Consider the following 18857-nt stretch of genomic DNA (forward strand, 5'->3'; position numbering starts at 1 on the left):
TCCAACTCAATCCAACCCAATCTTAACCCACCCTACCCCACCACAACCCAACCTAACTCAACTCATGAGAATACTAGACTGGCGACTGATCATAAATGGCTAAAACTAGATAGATCTTACTTGTCTTTATTACTGCGCCAGTCTCTTTACACGGAAGGAGTAGGATCGGCAAGATTGCTGGCATGAAGAGCAATCGTATCCAGAACCTGTGTCTTTCGTGCTTGGAAGAGCTGTCCTTTCCCCGCCGTCTCTCGCGCTAGAATCTCCGCTGCTTTACAATGCCCCGTATGAGCTAGAATGCACGCCAGTTCCAAAAGCAAGGACTCCAACAAGAAAGACATGTGCTCGTTCTGCTCTCTAGGCAGCAAATACCGGCGCAGTAAGTTATTCTCTATCTTTTCGGCTAGAGAGCCTAAGGATTCATCTATGCGCAAATACCGGCGCAGCAAGGCATAAGCCTTATCTATCTTCTGGTGCTGCACCAAGAACTTAACCGAAAGGTACCCCAGTAACACGTTCTGTGGATTGGACCGCACTGCCCGCATAAAACAGTACTCCGCACTCTCTTTCTTCCCCATCTTCTCGTAAATCAGCCCACACCCAGCCATACCATTATGATTACCCGCTTTCATTTGAATTGAGCTAATGAAACACCGCAAACTCTCCCTTAAGTTACTATTCATAAAGTGCTCATGGCCTAAAAGGCAAAGTACATAAGGGTCTTTCTTAATAACCAACGAACGCTCAAAGGAAGTAATCGCCTTATCCGTCTCTTTTCGCAAACTATAATGGTTGCCCAGTACGGCCCAAGCTACAGCCGAGAAAGGATTTACACCAAACACCGTTCGCGCTAAAGAGGCCAACATACTTCGATCGCGCTTATGCCAAAGAATACTTGAATAGTAGTGCAAAGCATCTATGTAGCACGGATCACGCAGCAGTACATAGTCAAAAACATCAGCTGATTTCTGAAAAGAACCCACATCAAAGAAGTGCACAGCCATAGCCGATACCGTACTCAATGGCAAAGCATCCAACTCAACAGCCGTATAGGCCGTACTTGACTCACCATTCGTAATACTTTCTAAAATCCGAGTCTCCACCAACAAAGAACTAAGCACAGTAGCCAACTCACGATTCCCCTGAGCACTCACTACTTCCGCTTCAATCCGGCGCTCAACTAAACTTAACGTCTTCTTATCCAGCTTATCTCCCTCCCCCACAAAAACATTGTTGTTATTCTCCTCTTCAGCATCTATGTTCTTGGCATTAGTCAAGTGCTCCTCCAGTACTGCCCGATGCCCCGTATAAAGCAAAGGGTTCTTCTGAGCCGCACAACTATAATTGTTAATTGCCTTCTCATAGGCTCCACTTAGAATGTTTATCTCACCTAAAGCACTTAGCACAAATGCATCATCCGGATCCAGCACAAACAACTTCTCTACCTCACTCAACTTCTTCTTCTCTTCCCGCCGGTATCCTTCCAGTTTACTCAGCAAGTACTTAGCCTTATCATACTCACGTAAAGCCTTAAAGCACTGCGCGCGGTAGTAGAGTGAAGAGAATGAGTTAGTCTTAGCTAGATAGTAAATAGCCCGGCGATACTCTAACTTGCGCATAAACAAATACCCTAAAAGCAAGGAGTAGTCTTTACCTTCAGTGACACTTAGCACTTCAGCTACATAGATAGCATCATCAAAGTTGCCGTACTTAAGACAGCGACTAAGAAATCTTTCTAAGTCCATCATGCAAACAAACAAATTCCGAAATATTAACGTGAACTACTACTAAGTGAGTGAGTTAGTATGAGTTAAGTTAGTATTCTATTGGTAGAGGTAAAGTGTTAATATGATATTCTGTTAGGGTAAGTAAAGTGTTGGTACTCTTAATATGATATTCTGTTGGTGTAGGTAAAGTATTAGTACTCTTAATATGATATTCTGTTGGTGTAGGTAAGGTGTTGGTATAAGTTGTTATGAGTTAGTAGAAGTGAACTACTAGCCTAACTCAACTCAATATAACACAACTCAACCCAAACATAACTCAACTCAATTCAACCCAAACATAACTCAACTCAACACAACTTAAACATAACCTAAACTAACTTAAACACAACCTAAACTCAACTCAACTTAAACATAACCTAAACTAAACATAACCTAAACTAAACTAACTTAAACCAATACTAATCCAATACTTATATTAACCTAATTTGCTGGAATTACTGCATGTCTTGGAGAAGCATATGGGCATAGTTAAGGGTTGTTTGGGTCATGCTTTGGACCTCCCATTCTTCTTTGGCCTCTTGAATAGCTCTATCTAGGGGGTGCTGTAGAGGAGTGATGGTTTGGGGTGTACGTGCGGCTAGGGCTCGCGTGTAGATCAGCAGGACTTCATGGGCGACAGGATAGAACTTTTTGTTCCTCAGTAAATCGGTCATTGTGTCCACTAAGTAACTGTGATCTTGATCAGAAAGTGTACGAATAGTTGTGGTTAGTCGGTTAGCAGTAAAAAGGTACTCAAGAATAGCCGTAACTGTTTCTCTATCCTCGACTTGAATAGCTTCAGAAAGGGCCCGGCGGTACTGGAAAGACTTCATAAGCATTTCACATCTAGATAGTTTAACATACGCCGTAAAACCCAACTTAGTTGTATTCGTAATTGGAGTAGTTTGGGCTCGTGTGTGCTGAAAAAGTGTCCGAGGTGGAGTCTTATTAGCCACTCGCATCGGTTCACTCGTCTTTACTTCCTCCCAACGATCACGATAAGCCAGTAAATCCCCAGCACTAGTCAGTAAAAGATAAGCACTCCCTAGAACTGGAGATTTAATAGCTGCAAACGTAGTTAGACCTACTCCGAGATAAAGTGATGTAATCTCTCTTAAATGACTAGTTGAAATACGTAAACGACCATCTAAAGAAGAAGTAACTACAAACTCACCCAAAGTCTGGGCTTGAGTAATTGCCTTAGAATGAAGAGCAGCTTCAGCCACTACTCCTTGCACTACACTATAAATATAAGCATACCCAGAAGAAAGACCTACTAAGAACAACTCAGCCGAAATAAACTGTACTACTGCCGCTCGGCCTAAACTAAACACTAAGACTTCTTCCAACTCAACCTTACTTTGACTACTATCAACTACTTTATATGCGTATAAATAAACATCTCCATTGGCTAGACCTACTACTAAATGTGTCTGACTAGCTGTAACTGATTCTATATACTCTGGAAAAGCCTTCTCTAACAACACTTCTCCAGTTAGACTAAAGATATGCAAGAGACACGATTCACCCCCCAAACAAAGCATATCTGTCCGTATAAAACAAAGGGCTCTTAAACCCGGTGGAGTACTTAAATGACCTAAACGCTTACCAGACGTATCAAAGAGTCTTAAAGCCCCTTCGCGTGTACCAGCCACCACTACATTATCAGACATAAGTAAGCGAGAGATCGTCTGTCCCATCTTAGCAAAGAGTTTATCTCCTTTACTAGTGATTTTCTTATCACTAGAGTTATCATTAGATTTATCAGTAGATTTATCACTACTAGTTGAAGTAGAGATTGGGACTTGTTTGCGATAAATAGCACAATTACGGGCATAAAGCACTTCATTTGAGGACAACCATAAGACTCCTAAAGAATCTCCTAATGATTCGGCAATTGACTCAACTTGGCTTCGAGTTTTTTCTTCTTTGATACCGAAATTAACTAACCGAAACACACTTTCCATATGAGGTCATAAAAATTTGCGCTATTATAGCTATTCACATCTTTTGATAAGAATTTAGCCTATTTAAAGGGCGTCTTTAACCGGGCCATGCAATGTATTGGACGCCTTTTCAATCGTGATTGGTTGTTGCCTATTCGGGCCCTTTCTCTACGACTTATTCTGCGTAGTTGCGATCGGGAAGAGTGTTGGCGCGTGCAGTACTGGCCGAGTCCTGGTGGATGGACGGTCAACGGCCAGCCGATTAAAGAGCGAGACTCGATTGAACTGCTTTTTGAAGGTCGCCGCTACTTTTTAGTTCTATTCAAGCCATCACTGGCTTATCTCCAGGGAATTGAAGTGGTGGCTCGGATTATCCAGCATAGTCCCAACCAGGAAATTACCGGTCGAGTCTTACTGCGCCGTTTGAAAAGAGAAGATAAACTAAGCCAAACTCCAGATTACTATTTGCAGATTTTGAAAGAGTCTAAATGTTTTATCAAAATCAAAACAGAAGATACCCTGGGTAACCGTCAAACAATTTGGCGCCTGAATTCCGACCAGATCAAAAACTTTGTCCATGTGAAATTGGCCCGACAAACGATTCTGATCGAAAGTACTGGCCAGCGCGAATCAATTAGTCTTTTCTATACTGATTATCCTGACATTAATCAAAAAGCAAATAATCAAAAAGCAAATGTTGAAATAGGAATTACCCAAAAAGGAAATACTAAAAAAGGAAGTGATCAAAATGACGTCACTATCAGTGATATTGACAAAATTTTATTTTGAACTATGATCAAAGGAAAGAACCTACCTTCAATTAGTGAAGGAATGGTGCGCCATACATTCGCTATCAAAATTCCCTCTAAAGTAGTCCTTTTTGGCGGTTATTCCGCGGGTTCGGGTGCATTTCTATGTGCTGCCCTTTCCGTCCGAGCTGAAGGCCAGATAAACATTACTGAACGATCGCAACAATCAGCTACTTTTCGGATCTTTCGTGAACAGGCGTGCAGTCGTGTTCCACCCCATTTTCATCTCTTGCCACTCGGTACGGATATTGAGATGAAGAGCCAAGTTAAGGTAGCGCATGGAATGGGTACTAGTGCTATTATGGCCGTAGCTGTAGCTGCTGCCCATGAATCCTGGCGCTTTGTCCGTTTGGGTAGTAAAAGAGGGTTTGGTTTGACTGATGAGATAAGGCGGCGGCTGAGTAAAGGTGCTTTTGAAATTGAAAATCGGTTTTGTGGGGAAGTAGTAGGAGTAGATCATACAACAATTATTCGTGGTGGCCTAATCTTTTATCGTGCTTCTGATAAGAAGAAGCATCGGGTTAGAAATAGTCGGCTGCATCTTTTTGCCGATCATAACTTGATTCTTTGGGATGTAGCTGCGGCTCGCAAAGGAATTAAAGCGGGTTGGGAGCCACGCGAGCATAAGGAATGGCCTAATGTTTGTCAACGCTTAGCTGAACTGGCTGAGCTGGCTGCTGAGGAGATTAGAAAACGGCTGCCTTCTTTACAAGTGCTTTATAGGTACATGCGAGAAGGTTTAGATTTACTAGTGAAGGTTGGACTGACCGTTCCGGAAATTGATGCTGAGTTAGCAGAGATAAGAAAGCTAGGGATGGAAGCTATGCTAGTTAAAGGCGGAGTTGGCGGGTACTTGTACTCTATTGTACCTAAAGATACTAAGCTGAGACCGGGTTGGTTTATTGGTGAAATTGATGAGGATGGGATGGAGATGACTTATTTAGGAGCAGTACCTTTACTTAGTTAAGTGTTTATTGTTATTTGCTTATGCTATTGGCATAAGTTGTGAAATGGGCTAGATATGGGGTTAGGAGTGATTTGTTGTGCAGAACACTAGATAAGGTGGGAAGATTAGCTAGGGATAAAGTATCAAGGTCTTGCAGAGTTAAGGGAACACAAACCTTTTCAGTGCGTGGATGAATGCAGAAAGGAGCTTTAAGTAAGTGTTTAGTTTGTTTGGTAACTGCCTGATCAAGTTTAGGAAAGAATGTCCGGTACAGTTGCTCTCTTTCACTAGGGGATAAGGAAGGTGAAGTAGTATTTGAGTTGGTGTTTGGAAGGGTAGTATTGGGGTGGGTTGGGGTGGATTTGGAAGGGGTGGATTTGGTAGGGGTGGATTTGGTAGGGGTGGATTTGGTAGGGGTGGAGGTGGATTTGGTAGGGGTGGAGGTGGATTTGGAAGGGGTGGATTTGGTAGGGGTGGAAGTGGACTTGGTAGAAGTGGAGGAGGAAGTGGGGGGTGGACTGTACGCCAATAAAATGCTATCTATTTGTGTGTCTTTGATTTCACCTTTTTCGAGGCGTTGGAAATACTCAATGATATTGTTGCGGTCGCGGCAAGTACTCGTGACGGCTATGGGGTCAGAAACCCAGCAGTGTACGCCTCGACCGCCTGAGAAGACAAAGAGAATCTGCTTAAAGCCAAAATGACTTTCAAGGACGTACTGCATGGTCTTGATGGCACACTTGATTAAGGGGAAGCACTGGTCGCACATTCCCTTATCTGTACAGCAAGGGCGCACATAATCGGTTAAGTCAATATCAAAAACAAGTTCTTTGCCTAGAACTGGATTGTTTGGTGATACACCGCCTGGTCGGTGGAGATAGACGGCTCCAATATCTAGTTTTTCGGGCGAGTCTTTGACTAGCTTTTCTTGTAACTCCATTGGATTGTTAAAGGTTAAGTACCTAATGTATGCCCCGGAAGCTAAACTAAAGGAAAACTCGCGTTTGGTGATATAGCGCAGCCAAAGACTTAAGGTCGAACTAGGGAAAAGTTCGCGGTAATAGTGCTGTAGTGCTATCTCTTTTCTGCTTAACTCCATAAAAAAATGGCTCCATCGTCTTCAGATGCACCCTGTTCTTCTTCCCCAGGCTTAATTCAGCCGACTGTTCATTGCTGGTCTTTGGGTAAGACGAAAGCTTTAAAACGAGTCTTTGGCTCGGCTGATTTGACCGATTCTTTAGCCACTTCTAATCCATTCTCCAGTCAAACTAAGACGGCTGTGTGTCTTCCTTACGTCTCTTGTGATCTTTGGCTTAGATCGTCAACTCAGCGCACACAAATCCTCTATCGGGCTGATGTGGCCTCAATTCTTTACTATCTGGACATTCGGGCAGGTGAGACAGTTTTAGAGTCGGGAACGGGTACGCTTGGCCTTACTTATGCGCTGAGTGGCTTAGTTGGCGCTCATGGCCAGGTGCATACGGTTGAGTGTCATCCCGAAAGGTATGTGGCCGCTCAACAAGAGATTCAGCTAGCCGGTCTCAGTAACACCACAATTTATCACAGTACTATTAATGAGTTCCTTATACAGAATAGCACCAACTCTGGGCCCACTCAAGTCCGACCACATAAAATCATCTTGGATATTCCCGAGCCCGAAGAAGTACTCAATACTGCTTTCGCCCAACTACCTGATAACGGCCGTCTCGGCTGTTTCATTCCTTGCATTGAGCAGATCCAAAGAGTTATCAAACAGGCCAGTACTCTCCCAGACGTCCAAATCCTCCAAATGATAGAAAGTGTTGAAATCCTCCATAAACCCGCCAAGATCTCCGCCACGGCCTACGGCACCGTTCCCGCCTGCCCCAGCAAAGGTCATACTGGCTATCTAATCTTCTTCAGCAAACTACCCAATACCAATACCAATACCAACTCAGCAACGGCCAACTAAATACAAATACTAACTCACTACTAATAACTTGACAATCCACTACTAACCCAATAAAGAGAACCTGAACTAGAAACACCATTTATCTTATTTTAACCCAACTTAACCCAATACTAACCCAACTTAACCCAACTTAACCCAATTCAATACCCACTAGCTTTGCAACAATTATCTTACTTCTTCTTCCACTCCATCTTATCTTCTCACACCTAACCTTATCTTCTCACCTCCCATCACACTACACCTAAGCGTATCTCAATACTAACTCGTTCAAAAATAGCACCTAGTACTTAGCAACTCGTCACAACCACAACCAAACACATCTTATCAGCCAATTAGATGAATTTTTTATGTACCAAACCGAGCAAGTCTACTCCACTACTTCTAATCTCTATGAAGTTCTTGGTATCTCTAAAACTGCTAGTAATACTGAGATCAGACGGGCCTATAAAAGACTTGCCTGGAAATGTCATCCAGATAAGCGTTCTGGCAGTGCCACCGAGTTTGAAGCAGCTAATAAGGCCTATACAGTCCTCATAGATAGAAAGAACCGAATCTTGTACAATCTGTTTGGTGATGCTATTTTACCCGTCTTACTAGAAGGCCAGTACCGTAAACTGGTTGAACGCTTAACTTCTCCCCAACTAACTACTCTTCTCCTGCTATTTATTCCACTCTTCCTCCTAGGCACTCTATTCTATCCTTACGTCTCTTTCTTGGCTAAACTTAACTATATAACGTACAGTGCAACTTTAGTGCCACTAGGCCTAGCTCTACTCCTAGGAGGTCTTGGAGTGTGTATGTTCTTATCTCTAATGATGCAAAGTCGGATCTTCTGGGCAGTACGCGGTCTGGAAGGCACTGCTTTATTTGGACTGGCTTTAGGAGTAACTATCTACTTAGACGGACTTATTAGCCGGATCGCACTGAGTTGTATTGGGTTAGGATGCTGGCATATATATACAATGGGTCGAGTGGCCGAACAAACTGCTAAAGTAGAAGAAGCAGGTATTCTGGTGATTTTTGGGTATGCTTTAATACATACTGTCTGTTCACCTAACTACTTAATTGACACGGGCTTTATGATCTTACAAATAGGTCTATTTGGTCTAGATAGTAGTGATTTAGTACTTATTGGCCGAGCAGTTGTACCTCTTATGTATATTGGAGTGGCTCTGTATAGAAACCGGCTAACTTCATCTACTTGTATCTTGATTAGTTTCGTTTGGTTTTTGATCTTAATACCTATGCTTCTTCTTCACAAAGTAGTCCTTGGTACAGTCGCTAAATCCATATCTGTCTTGTTTCTACTCATCAAACTAAGTCTAGTGATTCTATGCATTATTACGATCAGGCACAAGTTCCACATCTCCTACGCCGGCGAATTCCCCGCCCTTAAATAACCACATACGCATATCTCAATGGCCATCCGATAGCTAAAGTTGTCCATCACTAACTCATTACATCACTAACTCATTACATCACCAACTTATTACATCACCACTAATACCACACTAACTTAAGACCAACTCAATATACTAACTTAACATCAACTCAACTCAATATACTAACTTAACTCGACTTACTACTAACTCAACTCAACTCAATCCTAACTCAACCCAATACTATCACTATATGCCATATGAATTAAGTAAAAATGCGAACTGTGGGGTTCGAACCCACGACCTTTAGATTATGAGACTAACGCGCTACCGACTGCGCCAAGTTCGCCTAATACCAGAAAGGGGCCAGATACTATCCCGGCACTATCTTTAGCCCATATCAATCAACCCAATAAAGCGCGTCTTTTTTAGTTTCCCAATGAACCATCTAATGCAGGAAAGCTATATAGGCGATTCCTTACAGCATGTTTTACTCGGAGAGTTTATAACCGGAGAAGAACTACTGATTGGTGGATCGAGAGATCGACTGTTTCTCTACCGTATACAGGAGGGCCACTTAGTTAAGATAAAGGAGAAGCGCTTATTTGGCTGTATTTTAGGCATTGAGTTAGTCCGTGAAGGTGGCTGCGATAAGAGCAGTGATGGTATTTTAGTTCATTTTGAGTATGCTCGGACTTCTAATGTCTATTTTAGTGAGTCTGAGAATGATTTTGTCTGTACTGTTCTACGTTGCTATGAAAAGCAGGAGTATGGATTTGTTTCTACTACTGAAAAGATTCCTTCTTTTCTACGGACTGATATGCACCATGATATCTCTTTTTTACTGATTTCAAAAACCCATTTTGTTATCTTCAATACTTCTGAGCCTAAAAGAGCTCGAGTTGATCGAGTGAATACAATTAGACCTAAACATTGTGTAATGAAAGATGCTCGGTTTTTAAATGGTTTTACTTCACCTACTATTTGTTTCTTATTTGAAGATACGATGGCTGATAAGTGTAAAGCAGCTGTTTATGTGGTTGATGAGGAAGAGAAAGAATTGTCTTTGTTTTTTGAGATAGAATCAATTCCGCACGGTTGTTTTGAAATTGTGCCAACGGAAGAGAAGGCTTTTATGGTCTTGGGAGCGAATGGAGCTATCTTTTATACGCAATGGGAGATGGTTGGGGTACGGTTTAATGATTTTTGGTCGATTGCTCAGATGGGAATTGATGAACGGCCTTTAGCTGGTCCTCATTTTGTTCTGGATCAGGCTTTGTGTTTGACTAAGGGTCGGAATCTCTTTGTCTTTGCTGAGACTGGGTTCTTAAGGTTTACTATTCTGGGCACGGAAGGTCGTGTGCGCAGTTTACATGCTGAACGGATGGACTTGCCAGGTATTGAGCCGGATAGACAGTTTAGTGGGTATACGGGTCAGAATCAGTGTGTAGTAAGTACTGCCCGTGGCTTGTACCTCTTTGACCTTGTACGTACGGAAACTTTCCCTGATGATTCTAATACGCAGGAAGTTCTTACGGTAGCTGATGAGTTTAAGAAGACATTCTTGGATATTCTTGATGAGTTTCCAACTAGCTCATCCGATCAGCCGAGTTCACAAGAGAACAACAGTCCACGCGGTTCTTCAACTAAAGACTCGACTCTCTTATCTATCTCAGCCAAAGACGAAGAAAGAATCTACCAGGAAATCTTTGGTACAACTATAGAAGAAACACCACCGCAGCTGTATCAAAGTACCCAAGGTATTTTCACTCATACTTTGCGCTTATCTCTATCTAAGCCTACTATTGGTGAGGTTCATTCGATTACTCCGATGCTTTATACTGATAAGAAGAAAGAGTACTTGATTTCTGGTGGAACGGCCCAACATCCTTTACTTATTGAAGGCCGGGAAGGCATTGAGCTTTTATTTACTGAAACTTCACGGATTAAGGGTTATGCTGATATGTTTTTGGTTAGTGCGATCAATAAGACTTATTTAGTTACTAAAGAGAAAGAATCGACTATTGTTTGTTGGCATGAGTCGATTGATATAGTTGAAAGTGGAGTGCATGCGGAGGAGTATACTTTAGAACTCTTTGCTACTGCTACGGGGTATGCTCAAGTCACGGAACGGGCGATTGTTTATTTAAAGCCTTCCCTAGCGAAAGAGAAGGAAGTATCTATTCCGGAAGCCCATACGGCCTTTATTAGTGACGGTCTTATCTTTATTATTACCAAAACAGGCGATATGCTATCTTATCGTGGTTTGCGCAAATCAATTATTCCGCTTAAAAACATTCAGGCGGCTACTGTGCATAATGGCCGACTTTTTGCTATTGATTATTCCGGGTGTTTCTTTATCTTCTCTTTGGCGGCTAAACAGGTTCTTTTTGTTTCGCCGGTCTTATCTTTATTCCCGGCTGTGATTGAAGATGCCACTAACTTGCCACAAATGGCTGGTTTAGCTAAACAAGCAGCTACTCATGCTGCTACAGTCGTTGAAATTGCTGCTTTACAAATTAGTGATTCACCCGCCTCTTCTTTCTATCTTATCCTGCGTACTAACCATAATGAAGTGGTGGTGTACAAGGAGTCTAATAAGGGCACGTTCTTCTTGGAACGAATATCTAATATTCAGTTGTACTATGAAAGGACTCTCTTTGCCGAGGAGACTAAGCGGAAGAAGATGCGTATCTGTCGTGATTTACTCTTTATTCCCGGCCAGGCTTATACACGCGTACTGGCCTTTACTAAAGAAGGACTGTTCATGCACCGTTGCCATACGCCGATTGAAAGTATTTCGGAGTATCCTCATGATGATAAACGGATGTTTACTATTCTAGCTAAAGGTAATTTGGCCCGGGGATTCTTGCCGCCATTTAAGTATGATAAGTCTTTGCTTTATCAGATTACACCTATTGAGAGTATTTGTGAAACAATTGTGCACTGTCCGACTCGTAAGATAGTTATTGCCTCTTCTTATCAAGAGATTGATTATACACCAGAAATGGTTCCTTTTACTGTTCTAGCTACGACTGAGGTTGATTCAACGCCTTTGCCGACTCCGACGATTTCTCCCATTGAGATCAAGCCTAAAACAAGAGCTTACTCTTTGAAGATCTTCTCTTTAGAGGAGATGAAGACTTGTAAGGCGGGTGATGTGCTTAGGTCGGTTGATACGTTTAATTTAGAGGAGAACGAGTATGTTGCTTCCCATAAGATTTTGACTCTTCCTGATAAGCAGAGTACTACGGGCTTCTCTGATTTTAGTGTGGTTTGTACTACTTTTGTGACTGATGAAGATCTTATCTCGACTGGTCGTTTACTTGTGCTGGAAATAGCTTCAGTTGTCCCGGAACGTAACCGGAAAGAAACCAAGCATAAGTTGAAGTTGCTCGCGGCTGAAAAGACTAAAGGAGCAGCTACAGCTTGTGCTGAGATTTGTGGTAGTATTGCGGTCTGTGTTGGTACAAAGTTAATGGTTTATGCTTTTGAGCGGAATGAAGGCCTTAAAGCAGTCGCTTTTCATGATATGCAAGTCTTTCTTACTTCTTGTGCCGTACTTAGGAACATATTAGTCTGTGGTGATGCTTATAAAGGTGTTTTCCTCTTCTTCTATCAGCGCGAGCCACCTTTGTTGCATATGCTATCGCAAAGCACGGGAACAGTCTATTTACTGCGGGGTGTGAGTATGTCCTTGCTGCATGAGTCTTGTGCTTTGCTTTCTTATGACTCTATCCGGCACGTTTATATGTACAGCTACTCACCCCAGAACATTCTTTCTCAAAAGGGCACCCGTTTAATCAGTCGGGCCGAATGTCATTTACCAGATGAAGCAGTCGGGTCTTTTATGGTTGATTGTCTTGGCCACAACTACCAAACTATTATCTACACTAAGCACGGGTATATTTACAAACACAGAATGCTTGACCAGAATAGGTACTCATCACTATTGGACTTACAACACTCTATTCTAACCCAAATCAGGTCTTCACTTGGTACTAACCCGGCTGCTCACTGGATATCTGATAAGCCCGGAGAAATGAGAGATATTACCTTAAAAGAAGTCTTACAATCAAGTATTGCCGAAGAGTACTTCTATATGAGCCGAGTTCGCCAGGCCCGAGCCAGTTCTACCGCCGGTCGAGACTCATCCGGAGCCGTCAAACTCGAATTACTCGTCTACCGTCAAGGCTAATAAACTCTATTTACGTATTACTTATCACATTCAAAATATCAATCTAATTCCTTTTATTTATTCTTAAACTAATTCAAACCCCAACATTTTCCCTCTAAGTTAACTAATGTTTCATTTTAATAATTCATCTCTCCCCACCCAAGCTATCTTCTAATCACACAACTATGCACAACTAACTCAATACCAACTCAACACAAATAATAAAGCACAGATCGCACCCACAACTTAGCATTTACCATATACACACCACCTACACACACCCATATAATCTACAGCAGCTATCGCTATAACATATCAACGCATAACTATAGCATAGCATAACATAACATCAACTTAATCAGAGCTCAACTCAGTACAACTCAACTTAATCAGAACTTAATACAACTCACTCCAACCCAGTTAAAACTCAACATTAACTCAACTCAACCCAATTAGAACTCAACTTAATCAGAACTCAACTTAATCAGAACTCAACTTAATCAGAACCCAACCCAACTCAATCAGAACAGAACCCAATCCAATACTAACACAACTAAGGCAATACACATTTATCATAGCTTTATTTCTGGTATCTCATGTTATTATTGTCAACAAGGCCCAAAAGCCCATTTTTGAGCCAATCTAAAGCATCAACATCGGTTTCTCTAGCCACCCGGGCAGCTACAGCAGCTAAAGCTTGTTGCACCGCAGCTTTTCGTTTGGATACAGCCCCGGGAGTAGTTAAGTGACTGGGTAAGCTGCGCTGTGGACTGGACATATCTGCTGCCGGCCGATTAGGCTTAGCAGTAGGCGTTCTTGGGATTTGCAATGGCCGCTGGCTCAGCCCCCGAGGCGGTGTGCTTGGTTTCTGACCTCGCTGTCCATCTAAACTCTCCCGGCTTTCTGCTGACCGCTGGCCAATCTCCCTAATCCGATAGGCATACCTTAATGTGTTCAAAGTATGCTCTGATGAAGTAGATTCCGGAGATACAGTTGCAATAATGCAACACTTCGAATTACCTATTAAAGACTCTTTCAACACTTGAGTCAACTTACTATGTCTAAAGGGCAAATGAGTCGCCGATCTATCCATAGCCCGAATACACTCCTTAAGCGCCAACAAACTCTTATTAATTTCAGCTCCTTCTCTTTTAACTAGTAGTTGCTGACCTTCCAAAGCCCGTTCACTTCCACGCTCACTTCCAGCTAAGTCCACAAAAGTAAAGATACCCCCATGACTACGCACCCTAAACAAAGCATGCGAACGTGAAGAGTTAGTATTAGCCCCCGTTCGACCAGTACTTCGTGCAGCATTACCTTCTTGAATCCAGTGCATGGCTTCAGTTATAGTCCGTGTCACCCGCTCCTGAATACCCACAATACTAACTACTCCTTCCTTTTCCCGAGCAAAGATTCGTTTGCGCTTATCTAATAAATCATAAATATGATTACTATATATCTCATAAAACGAAACTTTAATCTCTCCACCAGCTAGTAAATCTTTAATCGCTAAAGGAATCACTCCTTTTGTCTCTTCCAACATAGTATAAGTCTTACCACTCCCCGTCTGGCCATAAGCAATACAAGTAGAACTACCACCACTAAGCGTATGATCAACTAGACCCCTTATACTTTCCCGGTAAATATCCATAGTACTAGCCCGTTCATCAAAAGCCCGGTCAAATAAAAAGGTATGTGGTTCTACATAAGGCGTTAAGTCCATGCGTTGTTTATGCTCAGTTAAAATCACTTCCGAACCATCAATCATAATGGCATCCCGTAAATCGTCTCGTTTCATTGGTCTTTTCCTAACCAGCACTGTAATACGCTCAGTAGCACTACCACCACCACTACCCATTCCACTACTACCTATTCCACCAGATACTTCCATTGAAGTACTATTTCCTAACTCATTATGCGAACCATCGTATGACTCTGGTCTTACATTAGTATTTCCTTCCACTAAAGAATTGCTAAGCCAAGGCTCACTACTATTAGATAGAATAGAAGCCTCAGAGGCCATTGATAAGTGCGAGTCTTCAATGATACTGTCCCCTTCCCTACCTCCTGCCTCTTCAATGATACTATTCTCGGCCTCTTCCATAATCTCATCTACCATATCCCTTTTACGCTTCCATAGAGTACTTTGGGGTGAATACTCGCCCCAGGGCACAGAAACACGGCCTGGTCGAATTGGTGTCATAGGTTCTAAAGTACCTGGCTGTCCTTTTAGGCCTAAAGAAGGTCTGCCTGCACTATCTAATGGTCTTTGCATAGTGCACTGACTGCTCATTTGTGTGTTAATCCGTTTAATCAGCTCAAAGATCTTACGGCGTGGTTCAAATTCAGTAATACCGTACTGGACTAAATCAGCATATTTTACCTTACGCAACAATCCTACGGTATATACGCCGTGGCTTTCCAGTACTTCACTCCACTCTCCTACCTGATTTTCTCTTAATAATCCACGGATTGGATTACTATCATCTAAGTAAGCTAGTGAATGCTCTTCCCTATCCATACTAACCCAGCAATTAAAATTAAAATAAGATGTTCCCGTTCGGTCATTCCATGAATACTACTAGTAACTTAGATAAGAGTGGTGATAATTTAGATAAGAGAAATAGTGATTCAGATTGTACCACACCAGGTACACGTAGTATTAAGCCATCTAAACGCAATAGTACGTCCACAAGTGCTAAGTCGAGTAATTTAGGCACACTTGACACTAATTTTAGTACAACCACAACTAATGCTAATTTAAAGAACTGGGTTAGTATAGTACGTAATAATGTGTTGGTAGATAGTGTTAGTAATGTTATGATAGGAGTAGTAGAGAGTACTACTGGTGATAATAAGTTAGTAGATAGTGTTAGCAATGTTATGATAGGAGTAGTAGATAGTACTAATAGTAATAATAAGTTAGTAGATAATACTACTGGTGATAATAAGTCAGTAGATAATACTACTAGTAATAGTACTACTAGTAATAATAAGTTAGTAGATAGTACTACTAGTGATATTCCCACCAATATTATTGCTACTAGTACATTAGATAGTATTAAGATGGGTGGCAGTAATAAGTTGGATGAAGGTGGTATTAAGACCGAAGAAGATAGTAATAAGATAGATAAGTCGAATTTAAAGCAATTGACGTGTGGTGGCGAGGCAGGGGGTTGTGAGTTGTGCCGGATTCATTTGCAGCCACGCCCGGGTTGGCAGCAGTTATTAAAGAGTGAGTTTGAAGCAGAGTACTTCCAGCGAATTGTCTTCCAATTACACCAAACACTATTCTATCCCGCACCTAAACACTTGCTACGAGCTCTTAGTTTCTTTGAATGCCCCGAGACTAAAGTAGTCATTCTCGGCCAGGATCCTTACCATGGCCCTGATCAGGCCGTCGGCTTATCTTTTTCCGTTCCCACCGGTCGTAATTTACCGCCTAGTTTACAAAACATCCGTAAAGAAATCCTAGCTTCCACCGGCCAGGCTTCCATTTGTCCCGGCGGCTCACTAGTCAACTGGGCCAAACAAGGCGTTCTCCTACTTAATACCACCCTTTCAGTCGCTCCTCACCAACCACGCTCCCATGCACATTTCGGCTGGCACCATTTCACCGATCGCATTATCACTCTCCTTAACCAAACACCAGGTCTCGTCTTCTTACTCTGGGGTAAAGACGCCCAAGAGAAACAACTCCTTATCAACCCCCAAAACCATCTCATCCTCACTTCCCCCCATCCCAGTCCCTTCAGTGCCCGCCGCGGCTTCTTCGGCAACAACCACTTCCAACTCACCAATGATTACCTAATCAAACAGAACAAACAACCCATCCATTGGTAGCTTTTTATTAAATTAACTTACTTCTCAACCTACTACTAACTTAAACCCAAACTTATATTTTCAATTAAATTTTGCTATCTCGGCCCAAAAAGGAAAACAACTATCTACCCAAAAAGGAAAACAAAACAATCTATAAAACACAAACAAATTTTGCGGATTATGAAATATATTTTAGTTTGTGGAGGAGTCATATCTGGTGTTGGTAAAGGTGTTGTTGCCAGCAGCATAGGCCGAGTTCTGAAAGAAGAAGGCCATCGAGTAACCATTATTAAAATAGATCCTTATCTTAACTTTGACGCAGGGACTTTAGGACCCCGTGATCATGGTGAAGTCTTTGTTTTGAGCGATGGGACCGAGACAGATCTAGATTTAGGCAATTATGAACGGTTTTTAGGTGTCAACTTAACACGTCAGAACAGTATAACTAGTGGTCGAATGTATCAAGAAGTTATTACTAGAGAAAGACGAGGTGATTATCTAGGGAAGACAGTTCAAGTTGTTCCTCATGTCACTGATCATATTAAGATGAATATCAAGAAGGCTTCTTTAATTTCTGTTGATGGTGGTGTAGCTCTACCAAATGTTTGTATTATTGAACTAGGTGGAGTAGTAGGAGATATTGAGTCTATTACGTTTGTTGAGTCTTTAAGACAGATGCTAATAGAAGCTGGTCGAAAGGACTTTGTGGTAGTTGGAGTAGATTATGCCCTTGAACTGAACCAGGAACATAAGACTAAACCTATTCAAGCTTCTGCTAAACGAGCCAGAGAATTAGGTATTCCTTATGACGTCATGGTTTGTCGATCGGCAAATAAGATTAGTGAGGAAGCTTTAGGGAAGATTCGTTTATTTACTGGGGTAGAGAGTATAGTAGAACTACCTAATGGGAATATTCTAGATGTACCAGCGGATTTAAGACGTAGTGGGTTTGTAGAGTATATCAAGGAAAGACTAGTCTTACCAGAAGTAACTCCAGGAGAAGATAAGGGAGTTTACTTCCGGGATATTATAGCTTTACGTAAGAGAAGAGTAAGGGTAGCACTAGTGGGTAAGTATGCGTACCATGATGATGCTTATCTATCAATTCGTGAATCATTAAACTTTGCCGGGGCTGTGCCTGAAGTAGATATGGACGTAGAAATAGAGTCATTTGATACAATTACATTTGCTGATCGGGCTAATCTACCGATTTTACAAGGATTTGATGCTATCATTATTCCGGGTGGATTTGGCCGGCGGGGAGTAGAAGAAATGATTACAGTAGCTGGTTATGCCCGGGAGATGGGTATTCCCTTACTGGGTATTTGTTTGGGGATGCAGATTATTACGATTGAGTATGCCCGGAATGTATTGGGATTAGCTAATGCGACGAGTGAAGAGTTGGTGCTAGAAGAGGATGTTCATACAATTATAGATGACAAGATCAATTTAGAGGAGATGCCAGAAGATGAAGGTACTTATGTTTTGGCGGTATCTAAGAATCCGGGGCCGATGCGTATTGGAGAGCAGAAGACTTTAACTATTCCTGGTAGTAAGCTAGATAGTATTTATGGCTCGCCGGCTGGTGGAGTAATCTTTGAGCGTTTCCGGCATCGTTATGGGATAAATGGAGCACTTTCTCAGGCTTTAGAGAAGGGAGGTTTAATGATTGGAATTAAGAATGCTCGGTATATTGATGGGGTTGAGTTACCAAGTCATCCCTTTTATGTGGGAGTGCAATTCCATCCTGAGTTCTTATCTAAGCCTCGTGAGCCCCGGCCTGTTTTCATTGCTCTTTTAAAGGCTGCTCTTAACAGGCAATCTGTGCGGCGGCAGTCAGAATAAACAAGTTAATACTAATGGTGGTTAGACTAAAATATGGTTGATACTAATGGTGGTTAAATTTAAGATGTAATTGTTGTATTGCGTTGTGTTAAGATTGAGTTAGGTTAGGTTGAGTTAGGTTATGGTGGTGTTATATTGGGATAAGGTGAGTTAATATTAAGTTGGTGTTATATTGGGATAAGTTGAGTTAATATTAAGTTGGTGTTATATTGGGAT

At 41.9% G+C, this 18857-nt stretch overlaps 11 protein-coding genes across 11 annotated transcripts; 7 read left to right on the forward strand and 4 right to left on the reverse strand.

Annotated features, from left to right (window-relative positions):
* Positions 1-146: 146 nt before the first annotated feature.
* Positions 147-1748, reverse strand: NEHOM01_0962 (anaphase-promoting complex subunit 3; the record flags this gene model as incomplete). The annotated part of the gene is made up of 1 exon (XM_051489840.1): positions 147-1748. One exon carries the CDS (start codon positions 1746-1748, stop codon positions 147-149), a length of 1602 nt encoding a protein of 533 aa, XP_051345800.1.
* Positions 1749-2221: 473 nt separating this feature from the next.
* NEHOM01_0963 (uncharacterized protein) lies at positions 2222-3733 on the reverse strand (the record flags this gene model as incomplete). The annotated part of the gene is made up of 1 exon (XM_051489841.1): positions 2222-3733. One exon carries the CDS (start codon positions 3731-3733, stop codon positions 2222-2224), a length of 1512 nt encoding a protein of 503 aa, XP_051345801.1.
* Positions 3734-3820: 87 nt separating this feature from the next.
* NEHOM01_0964 (uncharacterized protein) lies at positions 3821-4501 on the forward strand (the record flags this gene model as incomplete). The annotated part of the gene is made up of 1 exon (XM_051489842.1): positions 3821-4501. One exon carries the CDS (start codon positions 3821-3823, stop codon positions 4499-4501), a length of 681 nt encoding a protein of 226 aa, XP_051345802.1.
* Positions 4502-4504: 3 nt separating this feature from the next.
* Positions 4505-5488, forward strand: NEHOM01_0965 (mevalonate kinase; the record flags this gene model as incomplete). The annotated part of the gene is made up of 1 exon (XM_051489843.1): positions 4505-5488. One exon carries the CDS (start codon positions 4505-4507, stop codon positions 5486-5488), a length of 984 nt encoding a protein of 327 aa, XP_051345803.1.
* Positions 5489-5498: 10 nt separating this feature from the next.
* NEHOM01_0966 (DNA primase small subunit) lies at positions 5499-6566 on the reverse strand (the record flags this gene model as incomplete). Its single annotated transcript, XM_051489844.1, has 1 exon — positions 5499-6566. The coding sequence occupies one exon, from the start codon at positions 6564-6566 to the stop codon at positions 5499-5501; it is 1068 nt and encodes a 355-aa protein (XP_051345804.1).
* Positions 6567-6572: 6 nt separating this feature from the next.
* Positions 6573-7418, forward strand: NEHOM01_0967 (tRNA (adenine57-N1/adenine58-N1)-methyltransferase catalytic subunit; the record flags this gene model as incomplete). Its single annotated transcript, XM_051489845.1, has 1 exon — positions 6573-7418. The coding sequence occupies one exon, from the start codon at positions 6573-6575 to the stop codon at positions 7416-7418; it is 846 nt and encodes a 281-aa protein (XP_051345805.1).
* A 347-nt stretch (positions 7419-7765) lies between these two features.
* Positions 7766-8818, forward strand: NEHOM01_0968 (uncharacterized protein; the record flags this gene model as incomplete). Its single annotated transcript, XM_051489846.1, has 1 exon — positions 7766-8818. The coding sequence occupies one exon, from the start codon at positions 7766-7768 to the stop codon at positions 8816-8818; it is 1053 nt and encodes a 350-aa protein (XP_051345806.1).
* Positions 8819-9236: 418 nt separating this feature from the next.
* NEHOM01_0969 (cleavage and polyadenylation specificity factor subunit 1) lies at positions 9237-12995 on the forward strand (the record flags this gene model as incomplete). Its single annotated transcript, XM_051489847.1, has 1 exon — positions 9237-12995. One exon carries the CDS (start codon positions 9237-9239, stop codon positions 12993-12995), a length of 3759 nt encoding a protein of 1252 aa, XP_051345807.1.
* A 559-nt stretch (positions 12996-13554) lies between these two features.
* Positions 13555-15495, reverse strand: NEHOM01_0970 (kinesin family member 2/24; the record flags this gene model as incomplete). Its single annotated transcript, XM_051489848.1, has 1 exon — positions 13555-15495. The coding sequence occupies one exon, from the start codon at positions 15493-15495 to the stop codon at positions 13555-13557; it is 1941 nt and encodes a 646-aa protein (XP_051345808.1).
* Positions 15496-15524: 29 nt separating this feature from the next.
* NEHOM01_0971 (uracil-DNA glycosylase) lies at positions 15525-16817 on the forward strand (the record flags this gene model as incomplete). Its single annotated transcript, XM_051489849.1, has 1 exon — positions 15525-16817. The coding sequence occupies one exon, from the start codon at positions 15525-15527 to the stop codon at positions 16815-16817; it is 1293 nt and encodes a 430-aa protein (XP_051345809.1).
* Positions 16818-16976: 159 nt separating this feature from the next.
* Positions 16977-18641, forward strand: NEHOM01_0972 (CTP synthase; the record flags this gene model as incomplete). The annotated part of the gene is made up of 1 exon (XM_051489850.1): positions 16977-18641. The coding sequence occupies one exon, from the start codon at positions 16977-16979 to the stop codon at positions 18639-18641; it is 1665 nt and encodes a 554-aa protein (XP_051345810.1).
* Between the last annotated feature and the right edge of the window lie 216 nt (positions 18642-18857).

This window comes from Nematocida homosporus (assembly GCF_024244095.1).
Source record: "Nematocida homosporus strain JUm1504 chromosome Unknown 4502, whole genome shotgun sequence".
NCBI classification, from domain to species: Eukaryota; Fungi; Microsporidia; genus Nematocida; species Nematocida homosporus.